The sequence below is a fragment of the Oncorhynchus mykiss genome, chromosome 30, assembly GCF_013265735.2.
Source record: "Oncorhynchus mykiss isolate Arlee chromosome 30, USDA_OmykA_1.1, whole genome shotgun sequence".
Taxonomy (NCBI): Eukaryota; Metazoa; Chordata; class Actinopteri; order Salmoniformes; family Salmonidae; genus Oncorhynchus; species Oncorhynchus mykiss.
The window spans coordinates 5694318-5708953 of NC_050570.1; the positions used below are offsets into that span (position 1 = coordinate 5694318).

The 14636-nt window shown below is 41.4% G+C and overlaps 1 protein-coding gene across 4 annotated transcripts in view; it reads left to right on the top strand.

Moving 5' to 3' along the window:
- Window positions 1–5467, top strand: part of LOC110521188 (anoctamin-5) — a 78620-nt gene extending 73153 nt beyond the window's left edge. For all 4 annotated transcript variants that reach the window (XM_036969464.1, XM_036969466.1, XM_036969465.1 and 1 more), the window contains 2 exons: window positions 738–857; window positions 1561–5467. In XM_036969464.1, coding sequence (XP_036825359.1) covers window positions 738–857; window positions 1561–1668 — 228 coding nt within the window. In that variant the 3' untranslated portion in view covers window positions 1669–5467. The remainder of the gene's footprint in view (window positions 1–737; window positions 858–1560) is intronic.
- The last annotated feature ends 9169 nt before the right edge of the window (window positions 5468–14636 follow it).

Below are 14636 nucleotides of genomic sequence, written 5' to 3' on the forward strand. Positions count from 1 at the left end.
ATTTCCAGTGTGAGGTCAGAGGTTACGTTTGGCTTGTTACTGTATTTCCAGTGTGAGGTCAGGGGTTACGTTTGGCTTGTTACTGTATTTCCAGTGTGAGGTCAGGGGTTACGTTTGGGTTGTTACTGTGTTTCCAGTGTGAGGTCAGGGGTTACGTTTGGTTTGTTACTGTATTTCCAGTGTGAGGTCAGAGATTACGTTTGGCTTGTTACTGTATTTACAGTGTGAGTTCAGGGGTTACGTTTGGCTTGTTACTGTATTTCCAGTGTGAGGTCAGAGGTTACGTTTGGGTTGTTACTGTATTTCCAGTGTGAGATCAGAGGTTACGTTTGGCTTGTTACTGTATTCCCAGTGTGAGGTCAGAGGTTACGTTTGGCTTGTTACTGTATTTCCAGTGTGAGGTCAGAGGTTACGTTTGGCTTGTTACTGTATTTACAGTGTGAGGTCAGGGGTTACGTTTGGGTCGTTACTGTATTTCCAGTGTGAGGTCAGAGGTTATGTTTGGCTTGTTACTGTATTTCCAGTGTGAGGTCAGAGGTTACGTTTGGCTTGTTACTGTATTTCCAGTGTGAGGTCAGAGGTTACGTTTGGCTTGTTACTGTATTTACAGTGTGAGGTCAGGGGTTACGTTTGGGTCGTTACTGTATTTCCAGTGTGAGGTCAGGGGTTACGTTTGGGTTCCATCTCTTCACTTCCTAGTTATTTGATTGGTTGATGGGTCTTCTCTCGTCTCTCAGCACGTGGTGTTCATGGTGAAGTTCTTTGTGGCATGGATGATTCCTGACGTTCCCGCGGAGGTGAAGGCCAGGGTCAAACGGGAACGCTACCTCATCCAGGAGTACCTGCATAACTACGAGGTATTTATCCTCATGAAACATTCAACATGCACTTCATAACACATGTATTTATTTCATTTAGTTTATTTAACCAGGTGGCCGATATAATACAAACACACACATTCAGAACACACACATTCAGAACACACACATTCAGAACACACACATTCAGAACACACACATTCAGAACACACACATTCAGAACACACACATTCAGAACACACACATTCCGAACACACACATTCAGAACACACACATTCCAAACACATCATTCCAAAACACATCATTTAAAGCACATCATTCTAAACACATCATTCCAAACACATCATTCCAAACACATCATTCCAAACACATCATTCCAAAACACATCATTCCAAACACATCATTCCAAAACACATGATTCCAAACACATCATTCCAAACACATCATTCTAAACACATCATTCCAAACACATCATTCCAAACACATCATTCCAAACACATCATTCCAAAACACATGATTCCAAACACATCATTCCAAACACATCATTCCAAACACATCATTCCAAACACATCATTTAAAGCACATCATTTATAGCACATCATTCAAAACACATCATTTAAAACACATCATTCCAAACACATCATTCCAAACACATCATTTAAAACACATCATTTAAAGCACATCATTTAAAACAGATTCATTCATCCAGTGTTTTTCTGGGTCTTTGTTTCTTTAACCTCAGGTGGAGAATCTGAAGATCCAGCTAAGCCACAGGAACGATGACTGCTCCTCCAACCCCGTGGACTACCCCGACATAACCCGGCGCGAAGTGCTATCCGAGTGTCTCTAGCACCCGTCCTCGCCCTCCGCCCACTCGTTTGATTTTGGCTCGTGTTCATTAGGGCACACGACGGAAAACTTTTTAAAACGTTTTTCAACGGGAAATTTATAATTAGCGTTTTTGTTATCGGACATGTCCGAGATAGGACAATTCCCAGTTTTGAGTCTGTTTTGTTCCGTTTGGTGCCTCATGAACAAGACCCTGTTCAGATTGGGCTGGGGCCTGGGCTGGTCTTAAGGAGATTCTCTATAAACTACCCTGAACGGTGGGAGATCTGTCAGGGCTCTGTCTGCTGGTGGGGTATAGAGGGAAAACCTCACAGAAATAGCGCTTTGATTACCTCTGTTGGTAGAAAGGTGCTGTATAAATCACATTCATCATCATCATCATCATCATCATCATTAAATACAAGACGATACTACATTTAGTGTGACATGTTTAAAGCAGTGCCAGATCTGTCCATGTGTGGTCTATGGGATTTCAGATCTCATCTTCAATCAACCACCATTCACTTCCATCCACACTAACATACTAAGGCTGCGTTTACACAGGCAGCTCAATTCTGATCTCCTTCTTTTTTTTACTTTTTTTTTTACACTAATTGGTGTTTTGACCAATCACATCAGATCTTATCACATAAGATTTTTTTTTCAGAACTGATCTAATTGGTCAGAAGACCAATTAGTGGAAGAGAGAAAAAAAAGATCAGAATTGTGTTGCCTGTGTAAATGCAGCCTACTAGATGCAGACTACAGCAATAGAGTCCTTCTGACTGACAACATGGGGGAAGCAGGGAGCTGGGAAACATGACTGCTTGCATGGCAACGGTGTTGGGGCGGTAAAGCGTTACAAAATAATGCGCTAGAGTACTCAGAATCATTTTCTTGTGGTAACGAGTAAACTAACGCGTTCGTTTTTTAAATGTAAGTAGTCCGTTACTTAGTTACTTTTTCAAATAAGTAATTTTACAATATTATTTCTCCTTTTCTTTGTTAGCTGGTAGTTAGCTAGCGAGATGGCAAAGACAACAGCCTTTATTGTGGAAGTATTTACATTCGTTTGAACTGGTAGAAGAAAATGACAGATGGGTTACCCCTCGAATCTTGACTGAAGGCGCTTTGCGGGATTCACACGCCTCCAGGATATTTCTCATTTATTGTCTTGTAATAAAAACAAACCGCGTAGCAAGGTGATCAAGTTAGGTTCAGTAGATAAGAGTGGACATTTATCCTGCTCCGTCTTCACCATTAATTATACAGGAAATGGCACTAGAATTACACAATGGGATCGTATAGTTTAATAAATATCCAGTTCGTTTCTGTGTGTAATAACAGATTGGTAGCCTGAGCTGACCTACTGAGACCAGTTGGTTTTATATAGGTATTTACTGATGTGTAATTGTAAATGAGATATTGCGTCTTGTCAATATTACTTGAGTTAGGCTACGGACATTAGGCTATGCAAGCCATTCAAAGGTGGTGTGCGCCCTCTACTGGGCATAAGAAGGAATGACCAACACGTACTCGTTCTCTTCAGAGGGTTGTTTTTGGAAACGCAAAAGTTACTTTCCGTTCTTTTAATGCAAGTAACGTTATAACGTAACTCATTTCTTTAAAAAGTAACATTCCCTGTAAATCGTTATGTCCATTTCATATTCATATCTCATCTCCCTTATAAGTTTACTCTCTATTAAATGATTGTACTCTGAAGAAGTGATGAGACTTTGCTGGTCATTCACAATCACAATGCTGTACAAACATTGTGTTAACGCCAGGCAGCTTTAGCTAGCTCTCAGCCTATCACACCAATGCAATCACTGTGTTCATTTTGATACTATAAGCAACCAAAGACAAAATGCCTTAATATTTTTTACAAATTAATTGTTAAATGAGTAAAGAGGCTACAGTTTGTTAAATTTTGAAGTAATATCAGTTGAACTTTTAAACGTATTTACTAATCTTCTGCAACTAGCCAACTTAGCGTCTGTCCAAGGTCCAAGTATCAGACGATGTGGGAAAAGTATTACTTTTTTCACATATCATCTGATACTTGGCCTCAGCAATCATTTCCTTATTTCAGAAGTCAGGATTTGGGCAGGAGAGGAGAGTGGGCAGTAGCAGCTGGTGTTTACTGTTGACTGTGTGTGTTCTGTTCTTTAAAGATGAGAGAGAGAGGGAGAGAGAGAGAGAGAGATAGATGAAAGAGAGGAGATCAATCCCTTTTTAATGTGCCTTTGTTTACCCACTCATTATCACTAATAAAAGCTTAGCTTGTCCTCACCTACTGGGGCTAGTCATGTCCCTCATACCACCATACCTCTCTCGCTCTCTCTCTCCTTCCATCCAAAACACATTGCTCTCTCTCTCGCTATGTCTCTCTCGCTCTCTCTGTCTGTCTCTCTCTCTTTCTCCTTCCATCCAAAACACATCGCTCTCACTCTGTCTGTCTCTCTCACTCTATCCATCCAAAACACATCACTATCTGTCTCTCTCACTCTCTCTGTCTGTCTCTCACTCTATCCTTCCATCCAAAACACATCACTCTCTGTCTCGCTCTGTCTCTCTCACTCTCTCTGTCTGTCTGTCTGTCTCTCTCACTCTATCCATCCATCCAAAACACAGCATTTAGCCTTTCATCATGACTGGTTATATTTTCTGGTTTTATGTTCGTGATGAAAAAGAAAGATGAACATTATTTTATAGTTTTTTTTTTGTTGTTGCACAAAGCACTTAAATAAATGACACTAGCTGATTGCTGGTCTGTTTCTGCTGTTTGACTCGAATGCAGTTGACGAGACAGTACAAACAGATTATTCCCGGTGAACGCTGCATACCGTATGTTCGGCTCAAATTACTTTCACATTTCAGTTGCACTAAATACCACAGATCTCCAGTGCTACAGATTGAATCGAGCCCTTTAATGTTTATCTCCAAGGAACAACCTATTGTGCTGCAGATGTTGAAGAGATATAATTCAATGAAATATATTTCAAAATGGATCCCACCTTTTTAATCGCACATAATTATATATGTTTGGACTTGAATCTAGAGTCTAAAAAGAAGGAGAATTAAGAAAACCGGTTGAAGCATGTACAATCAGTGAATAAATTGTGAAATGTATAAGCTTTCGTCTTTTAGTATTTTTTTAAAGTTTTTTTTATTGAATGAAGGATACGTTTCCAAAGGTATAAATGTACTACCTATGTAAGGTAATATCAACTTAAGAAGTGATTGTTTTCTTTATGATAGCTGGCTATACCTCGATCTCAGGCTGAACATCCTAATATAGAATGTTTGGTACGAAAAAGAAAACCCGAATGTGTTCACAATATCAAGTGACATGTAAAACACCAATAGCCCACATTTGACTGATCAAGTGTTCTTTCCAACGCTGTGGGCTCTATGAAACTAATGCTTGTTCGTGCCTCAAAATATCACCTATAGACCTATAGACTTTTTTGTGTGTCCTAAAAGTATCTCTTTTATTCATTTCTTATGTTTTTCCCTCTTGAATATCTGTTTTCGTCCTTTTCTGTATGTTTTATTGGTAATGTATTTTATTGCATAAATCTGTAAAAATATATATATATATATCAATATTATTTTTTAATATATATATATATATATATATATTTAAAATAATATTGATGTTGGATCTTGATTTCGAAAAATTGGGTGTTTTTAATTTGTTTGGCTTTTTCTATCATTTTAATTGTGATACACTGCTCATGTATGCTCGATAGTTTTCACTGTTGGACTGTATTATGCCTGAATTGTAAAGTGAATAAATTGCCAAACAATTACCAATAGATTCGAGTCTTAGAATCATTGTGCAGAAAAGGCCTTAATCATTCAAACGGGATTGTACAACTTGATGTTAGGTGGTTCCTCTCCCGGGAAAGTAGTTTTATGGGGTTCAGGAGAAACTGTATATGTAACTTAGTCAATGCGTACAGGTGGTCCTAGGTATTGAAACCATTTTCCTGGTGTTGCTAAGCGCTACGCTCAACCAACTGAGCTCCAGAGGACCGTCTGTAATTCATGATTCAGTTTTTCTAATACCATCACTTTCAATGATTGTTAGCTAGTGGTGGCTAAAGTCAGCTGAAGTTTGTGGTGACTGTTTAACCCTAACCATGGATTACAGTTTCTCCTGACCCAGAAGACTACTTTCAGGGCGAAGAATCCTGAAGTTGTACAATTAAGTTGTAAATTCCTGAACTTCCCTCTTTTTAAATTATTGGAAGAATAGACTGACTAAATGTATTTATTTTTTTACAGAAGTTTACTATTCTGTCAAACAATACCTCTCCAAAATGTTGGTACTGTATGTGCGACAACTCATGCTATTTATTGGTGTGTCTGCCACCCGTAGTGTCAGAGAGCGCCACCTCAGCAGCCGCCGCCCGCAGAAACACCTCCACCACAGCAGGGGGCGACGTCTCCGTCTGACCCTTGTCTTAACAGTCATGTTCATAATCTTCTCCCTGTTCTACCTGTCGTACCACATGACCAGGAACGCAGCCATCATGATGCCAATGGTGTACCCAGGCTGTCCGTGTCCTAGCAGCCCGTAGACCTGGCATTCTCCCTGGAGATCTGTCTATGTAGCCTGAACACCTGCGTCAAACCGCCTGTTTAGCAACAGTTTAGAAAAGAGTTCCGGGCAGCACTTCAGGGGAGAGTCATGTGACGTCAGTAACAGGGATGTTTGAGAGGGAAAGGAACCAGAGGACCATTGGGCGTGGCCTGGGTTTGACAGCACTCAGGGGAGAGTCGTGTGACGTCAGTAACAGGGATGTTTGAGAGGGAAAGGGAACAGAGGACCACTGGGCGTGGCCTGTGATTGACAGCTGTCACTCCACAGTGAATTTCGACGGAAGAGAACATGGTAAATTACCATCCAACTGTTTAAAAATCCATCCTCTCCAAATGGCCGACTTTGATTGGAAAATACTTGGCAGGTGGGTGTGGTCTAGGTTGTCTTTATTGCAGCTGGACTGCACAGACTATCAGATCTGTCACAATGCCTGGAGAAGTGTGGTCTAGGTTGTCTTTATTGCAGCTGGACTGCACAGACTATCAGATCTGTCACAATGCCTGGAGAAGTGTGGTCTAGGTTGTCTTTATTGCAGCTGGACTGCACAGACTATCAGATCTCTGTCACAATGCCTGGAGAAGTGTGGTCTAGGTTGTCTTTATTGCAGCTGGACTGCACAGACTATCAGATCTGTCACAATGCCTGGAGAAGTGTGGTCTAGGTTGTCTTTATTGCAGCTGGACTGCACAGACTATCAGATCTGTCACAATGCCTGGAGAAGTGTGGTCTAGGTTGTCTTTATTGCAGCTGGACTGCACAGACTATCAGATCTCTGTCACAATGCCTGGAGAAGTGTGGTCTAGGTTGTCTTTATTGCAGCTGGACTGCACAGACTATCAGATCTCTGTCACAATGCCTGGAGAAGTGTGGTCTAGGTTGTCTTTATTGCAGCTGGACTGCATAGACTATCAGATCTGTCACAATGCCTGGAGAAGTGTGGTCTAGGTTGTCTTTATTGCAGCTGGACTGCACAGACTATCAGATCTGTCACAATGCCTGGAGAAGTGTGGTCTAGGTTGTCTTTATTGCAGCTGGACTGCATAGACTATCAGATCTGTCACAATGCCTGGAGAAGTGTGGTCTAGGTTGTCTTTATTGCAGCTGGACTGCATAGACTATCAGATCTGTCACAATGCCTGGAGAAGTGTGGTCTAGGTTGTCTTTATTGCAGCTGGACTGCACAGACTATCAGATCTCTGTCACAATGCCTGGAGAAGTGTGGTCTAGGTTGTCTTTATTGCAGCTGGACTGCACAGACTATCAGATCTGTCACAATGCCTGGAGAAGTGTGGTCTAGGTTGTCTTTATTGCAGCTGGACTGCACAGACTATCAGATCTCTGTCACAATGCCTGGAGAAGTGTGGTCTAGAGATGAACAGCGTGACTGCAATAAAGACGACCTGGAGCGAGATCATGTCTGTGCTTTAGTTGTCTTTCTCCTCAGCTCATAGGACTGGGGCATAAGCTCCCTCTGCTTTTCAGGACCCTCGGTGTAGTTGAATACAAGCAGTATATTCGTGTAAACTTTGTTTCTGATGTACATATTTTTCAATATATTTTTACTACAGTTGTCTGGCTTTGATCTGTACTCACATATTTGTAAAATATGTGCAGTACCAGTCAGAGTTTTGGACACACTTACTCATTCCAGAATAATAGTAGTGAAGAAGGTACGGTGGGATTCGAGATGGTCAGTGACCTGTTTGTACCTGTAATGTGTCAGAGATCATGTGTGTGTGTGGCTATGTGTGTGTGGTACAAGATAATGTATCAGAGATCATGTGTGTGTGTGGCTGTGTGTGTGGTACAAGATAATGTATCAGAGATCATGTGTGTGTGTGGCTGTGTGTGTGGTACAAGATAATGTATCAGAGATAATGTGTGTGTGTGACTGTGTGTGTGGCTGTGCATGGTATCAGGTAGGGCTGCACGATATGGGCAAGAAATCTAATTGTGATTTTACATATATACAGTACCACAAGCCTACTCATTCAAGGTTTTTTTCCATTTTTAACTATTCTACATTGTAGAATAATAGTTAAGACATCACAACTATGAAATAACACATATGGAATCATGTAGTAACCCAAAAAAGTGTTAAACAAATCAAAATAGATTTTATATTTGAGATTCTTCAAAGTAGCCACCTTTTGCCTTGATGACAGCTTTGCACACTCTTGGCATTCTCTCAACCAGCTTCATGAGGTAGTCACCTGGAATGTATTTCAATTTAACAGGTGTACCTTGTTATAAGTTAATTTGTGGAATTCCTTTCCTTAATGCGTTTGAGCCAATCAGTTGTGTTGTGACACGGTTGGGGTGGTATAAAGAAGATAGGCCTATTTGGTAAAAGATCAAGTCCATATTATGGCAAGAACAGCTGAAATAAGCAGAGACACAACAGTCCACCATTACTTTAAGACATGAAGGTCAGTCCATCATTACTTTAAGACATGAAGGTCAGTCCATCATTACTTTAAGACATGAAGGTCAGTCCACCATTACTTTAAGACATGAAGGTCAGTCAATAGGGAAAATTTCAAGAACTTTGAAAGTATGTTCAAGTGCAAAAACCAAATGATGAAACTGTCTTTCATGAGGACCGCCACAGGAAAGGAAGACCCAGAGTTACCTCTGCTGCAGAGGATGAGTTCATTAGAGTTAACTGTCTCTCATGAGGACCACCACATGAAAGGAAGACCCAGAGTTACCTCTGCTGCAGAGGATGAGTTCATTAGAGATAACTGTCTCTCATGAGGACCGCCACAGGAAAGGAAGACCCAGAGTTACCTCTGCTGCAGAGGATAAGTTCATTAGAGTTACCAGCCTCAGAAATTGCAGCTCAAATAAATGCTTCACAGAGTTCAAGTAACAGACACATCTCAACATCAACTGTTCAGAGGAGACGGCATGAATCAGGACTTCATGGTCGAATTGCTGCAAAGAAACCATTACTAAAGGACACCAATAATAAGAAGAGACTTGCTAGGGCCAAGAAACACGAGCAATGGACATTAGACCGGTGGAAATCTGTCCTTTGGTCTGATGAGTCCAAATTTGAAATTTTTGTTTGCAATCACCGTGTCTTTGTGAGATGTAGAGTAGGTGAACTGATGATCTCCACATGTGTGGTTCCCACTGTGAAGCATGGAGGAGGACAAGTGATGGTGTGGGGGTGAATTGCTGGTGACACAGTCTGTGATTTATTTCGAATTTAGGCACACTTAACAAGCATGGCTCCCACAGAATTCTGCAGCAATACGCTGTCCCATCTGGTTTGCGCTTAGTGGGACTATCATTTGTTTTTCAACACGACAATGATGCAAAACACACCTCCAGGCTGTGTAAAGGCTATTTGACCAAGAAGGAGAGTGCTGCATCAGATGACCTGGCCTCCACAGTCACCTGACCTCAACCAAATTCAGATGGTTTGGGATGAGTTGGACCGCAGAGTGAAGGAAAAGCAGCCAACAAGTGATCATATGTGGGAACTCCTTCAAGACTGTTGGAAAAGCATTCCAGGTGAAGCTGGTTGAGAGAATGTCAAGTGTGCAAAAGATATCATCAAGGTAAATATATAAAATATATTTAGATTTGTTTAACACTTTTTTGGTTACTACATGATTCCGTATGTGTTATTTCATAGTTTTGACATGATGTCTTCACTATTATTCTACAATGTAGAAAATAGTACAAATAAAGAACATACAACTTCAATGACTATTTGACTGGTACTGTATATGTATTCAGTGGTATTGTTACCAAAAACGCCCCCATAAAGAAAATGAGAGTTAAAAACAGGTGCAGCCCCTGGTTCGACTGTGATCTGGCAGAGTTACTCCACCTCAAGAATTCCATTAGGCGAAAGGCTCTCACGCATACTAAGGTTGACTGGCTCTCGTTCAGGCAAATGAGAAATAAGTGCACTCAGGCTAACCGGAAGGCTAACGTTAGTTACTTTAAGGAGCAGTTCTTTCTCTGTGGGTCTAACCCCAAGAAGTTCTGGAAAACAGTTAAAAACCTGGAGAATAAACCTTCCTCCTCCTCACAGCTGCCCATGTCCCTTAATGTTGATGACGTGGTTATTACTGACAAGAAGCACATGGCTGAACTCTTTAATCACCACATTAAGTCAGGATTCCTATTTGACTCAGCCATGCCTCCTTGCCCGTCCAACATTTCCTTATCCCCCACGCCTTCTAATGTGGCTATCCCCGATGCTTCTCCCTCTTTTCACCCCACTACAAAGTTTCTCCCTGCAGGCAGTCACTGAGTCCGAGGTGCTAAAGGAGCTCCTTAAACTTGACCCCCAAAAAACATCTGGGTCAAATGGTTTAGACCCTTTCTTCTTTAAGGTTGCAGCCCCTATCATCGCCAAGACTCTCCAACATTTTTAACCTGTCTCTCCTTTCTGGGGAGAGCTTGAGGTTGTCACCTCACACAAGTACTTGGAAGTATGGCTAGACGGTACACTGTCTTTCTCTCAGCACATATCAAATCTGCAGGCTAAAGTTCAATCTAGACTTGGTTTCCTCTATCATGATCGTTCCTCTTTCACCCCAGCTGCCAAACTAACCCTGATTCAGATGACCATCCTACCCATGATAGATTATGGAGACGTAATTTATAGATTGGCGGTAATGGTGCTCTCGAGCAGCTAGATGTTCTTTACAATTCGGCCATCAGATTTGTCACCAATGCTTCTTATTGGACACATCACTGCACTCTATACTCCTCTGTAAACTGGTTGTCTCTGTATACCCGTCGTAAGACCCACTGGTTGATGCTTATTTATAAAACCCTCTTAGGCCTCACTCCCCCCTATCTGAGATACCTACTGCAGCCCTCATCCTCTGCTACCATGTTGTGTTGCTACCATGTTGTTGTCATGTTGTGTTGCTACCATGCTGTGTTGTCATGTGTTGCTGACTTGCTTTGTTGTTGTCTTAGGTCTCTCTTTATGTAGTGTTGTCTCTCTTATCGTGATGTGTGTTTTTGTCCTATATTTATATATTTATTTGTTTTTAATCCCAGCCCCCGTCCCCGCAGGAGGCCTTTTGCCTTTTGGTAGGCCGTCATTGTAAATAAGAAGTTGTTCTTAACTGACTTGCCAAGTTAAATAAAGGTTAAATAAGAATGAAATAAATACATTAAAAAGCAGCTGTGTGCTTTCCAACACAACACTGCCACTGTATGGTTACTATAAGTATTACACTTTTATTTGCATCACCAGTGATTACATTTCCCTCGTCAAATTAAATAAAATCAAAAATAAAATGTCATTGGTCACATACACGTGGTTAGCAGATGTCATTGGTCACATACACGTGGTTAGCAGATGTCATTGGTCACATACACGTGGTTAGCAGATGTCATTGGTCACATACACGTGGTTAGCAGATGTCATTGGTCACATACACGTGGTTAGCAGATGTCATTGCGGGTGTAGCGAAATGCGTGTACTTCTGCTTCAAACTCCGACAGGATTAAGATACAGTAGAATAGTAGATATATAGATATAGAATAGTAGATAGCTAGTTCATCATCCATGTGATTTCCAAAGGCAATATTTAAATTTGCATTTTGAGCTAAGAAAATATAAATCATAAAAGACTCTGTAAAAACAGCAGCTCCAAGTGATTTTCATTTAGGAAATCTGTTCCAAAATATGATCAGGCATGATATAAATATATAGTACTGGATATATAGTACTGGATAGATAGTAGTACTGGATATAGAGTACTGGATATATAGTACTGGATATAGTAGTACTGGATATATAGTACTGGATATAGTAGTACTGGATATATAGTACTGGATATATAGTACTGGATTTAGAGTACTGGATATATAGTACTGGATATATAGTACTGGATATAGTAGTACTGGATATAGTAGTGCTGGATATATAGTACTGGATATAGAGTACTGGATATATAGTACTGGATATAGAGTACTGGATATATAGTACTGGATATATAGTACTGGATATAGAGTACTGGATATAGAGTACTGGATATATAGTACTGGATATAGTAGTACTGGATATATAGTACTGGATATATAGTACTGGATTTAGAGTACTGGATATATAGTACTGGATATATAAACTCAGCAAAAAAAGAAACATCCCTTTTTAAGGACCCTGTCTTTCAAAGATAATTCGTAAAAATCAAAATAACTTCACAGATCTTCATTGTAAAGGGTTTAAACACTGTTTCCCATGTTTGTTCAATGAAGCATAAACAATTAATGAACATGCACCTGTGGAACGGTCGTTAAGACACTAACAGCTTACAGACAGGAGGCAATTAAGGTCACAGTTATGGAAACTTAGAACACTAAAGAGGCCTTTCTACAGACTCTGAAAAACACCAAAATAAAGATGCCCAGAATCCCTGCTAATTTGCGTGAACGTGCCTTGGGCATGCTGCAAGGAGGCATGAGGACTGCAGATGTGGCCAGGGCAATAAATTGCAATATCCATACTGTGAGACACCTAAGACAGCACTACAGGGAGACAGGACAGACAGCTGATCGTCCTCGCAGTGGCAGACCACGTGTAAAAAAACCTGCACAGGATAGGTACATCCGAACATCACACCTGCGGGACAGGTACAGGATGACAACAACAACTGCCTGAGTTACACCAGGAACGCACAATCCCTCCATCAGTGCTCAGACTGTCCGCAAAAAGCTGAGAGAGGCTGGACTGAGGGCTTGTAGGCCTGTTGTAAGGCAGGTCCTCACCAGACATCACCGGCAACAACGCTGCCTATGGGCACAAACCCATCGGCGCTGGACCAAACAGGACTGGCAAAAGGTGCTCTTCACTGACAAGTCGCGGTTTTGTCTCACCAGGGGTGATGATCGGATTTGTGTTTATCGTTGAAGGAATGAGCGTTACACCGAGTCCTGTACTCTGGAGCGGTATCGATTTGCAAGTGGAGGGTCGGTGGACTGAGCTTGTTGTCATTGCATGCAATCTCAACGCTGTGCGTTACAGGGAGACATTCTCCTCCTTCATGTGGTACCCTTCCTGCAGGCTCATCCTGATGTGACCCTCCAGCATGACAATGCCGCCAGCCATACTGCTCGTTCTGTGCGTGATTTCCTGCAAGACAGCAATGTCAGTGTTCTGCCATGGCCAGCGAAGAGCCCGGATCTCAATCCCTTTGAGCATGTCTGGGACATGTTGGATCGGAGGGTGAGGGCTAGGGCCATTCCCCCCAGAAATGTCTGGGAACCTGCAGGTCCCTTGGTGGAAGAGTGGGATAACATCTCACAAAAAGAACTGGCAAATCTGGTGCAGTCCATGAGGAGGAGATGCACTGCAGTACTCAATGCAGCTGGTGGCCACACCAGATACTGACTGTTACTGTTGATTTTGACCCCCCCTTTGTTCAGGGACACATTATTCCATGTCTGTTAGTCACATGTCTGTGGAACTTGTTCAGTTTATGTCTCAGTTGTTGAATCTTGTTATGTTCATGCAAATATTTACACGTTAAATTGGCTGAAAATTAACGCAGTTGACAGTGAGAGGATGTTTCTTTTTTTTGCTGAGTTTATGTGATCGTATGCAAATGTAAGCAGGGTTTGAAATGTTTGTGTTTTAGTAAAATATGATATCTGTTTGGGCTTCTTGTGGTCAATTTGCATTATTATTTGTACATTGTTCCGGCCACCTGACCATCCGCTCGAGGAAAAATCGTCCCGCGGCTGAATCTAGTTGATGATCTCTACCCGATAGGACTTGATTCATATCGTAATCTGGTTACCATATTACCCCCTAGAGGCCCCTAGAGGCCCCTAGAGCCCTGGAAGGGCCCATTGAAATATAACTGTTAACTGCCAGAGATGGGTCTAGGGTCGACAGAGGCTCTAAACTGAGGACAAACGTTTTTGATTTCAAATCAAATGTAATTGTGTTTGTCACATGCGCAGAATACGACAAATGCTTACTTACAAGCCCTTAACCAACAATGCAGTTTTAAGAAAATAAGAGATAATTATTTTTAAATAATTAAGAGATAACCATAACAAATAATTAAAGAGCAGCAGTAACATAACAATGGCAGAGCTATATGCAGGTGGTACCGGTAGAGAGTCAATGCGCTGGGGGGCACCGGTGTCGAGGTAATTGAGGTAATATGTACATGTAGGTAGAGTTATTAAAGTGACTATGCATAGATAATAACAGAGAGTAGCATCAACTAAATGGGGGGGGGGGGGTCAATGCAAATAGTCTGGGTAGCCATTTTATTAGCTGTTCAGGAGTCTTATGGCTTGGGGTTAAAAGCTGTTTTAGAAGCCTCTTGGATCTAGACTTGGCGTTCCGGTACTGCTTGACGTACAGTCTATGACTAGGGTGGCTC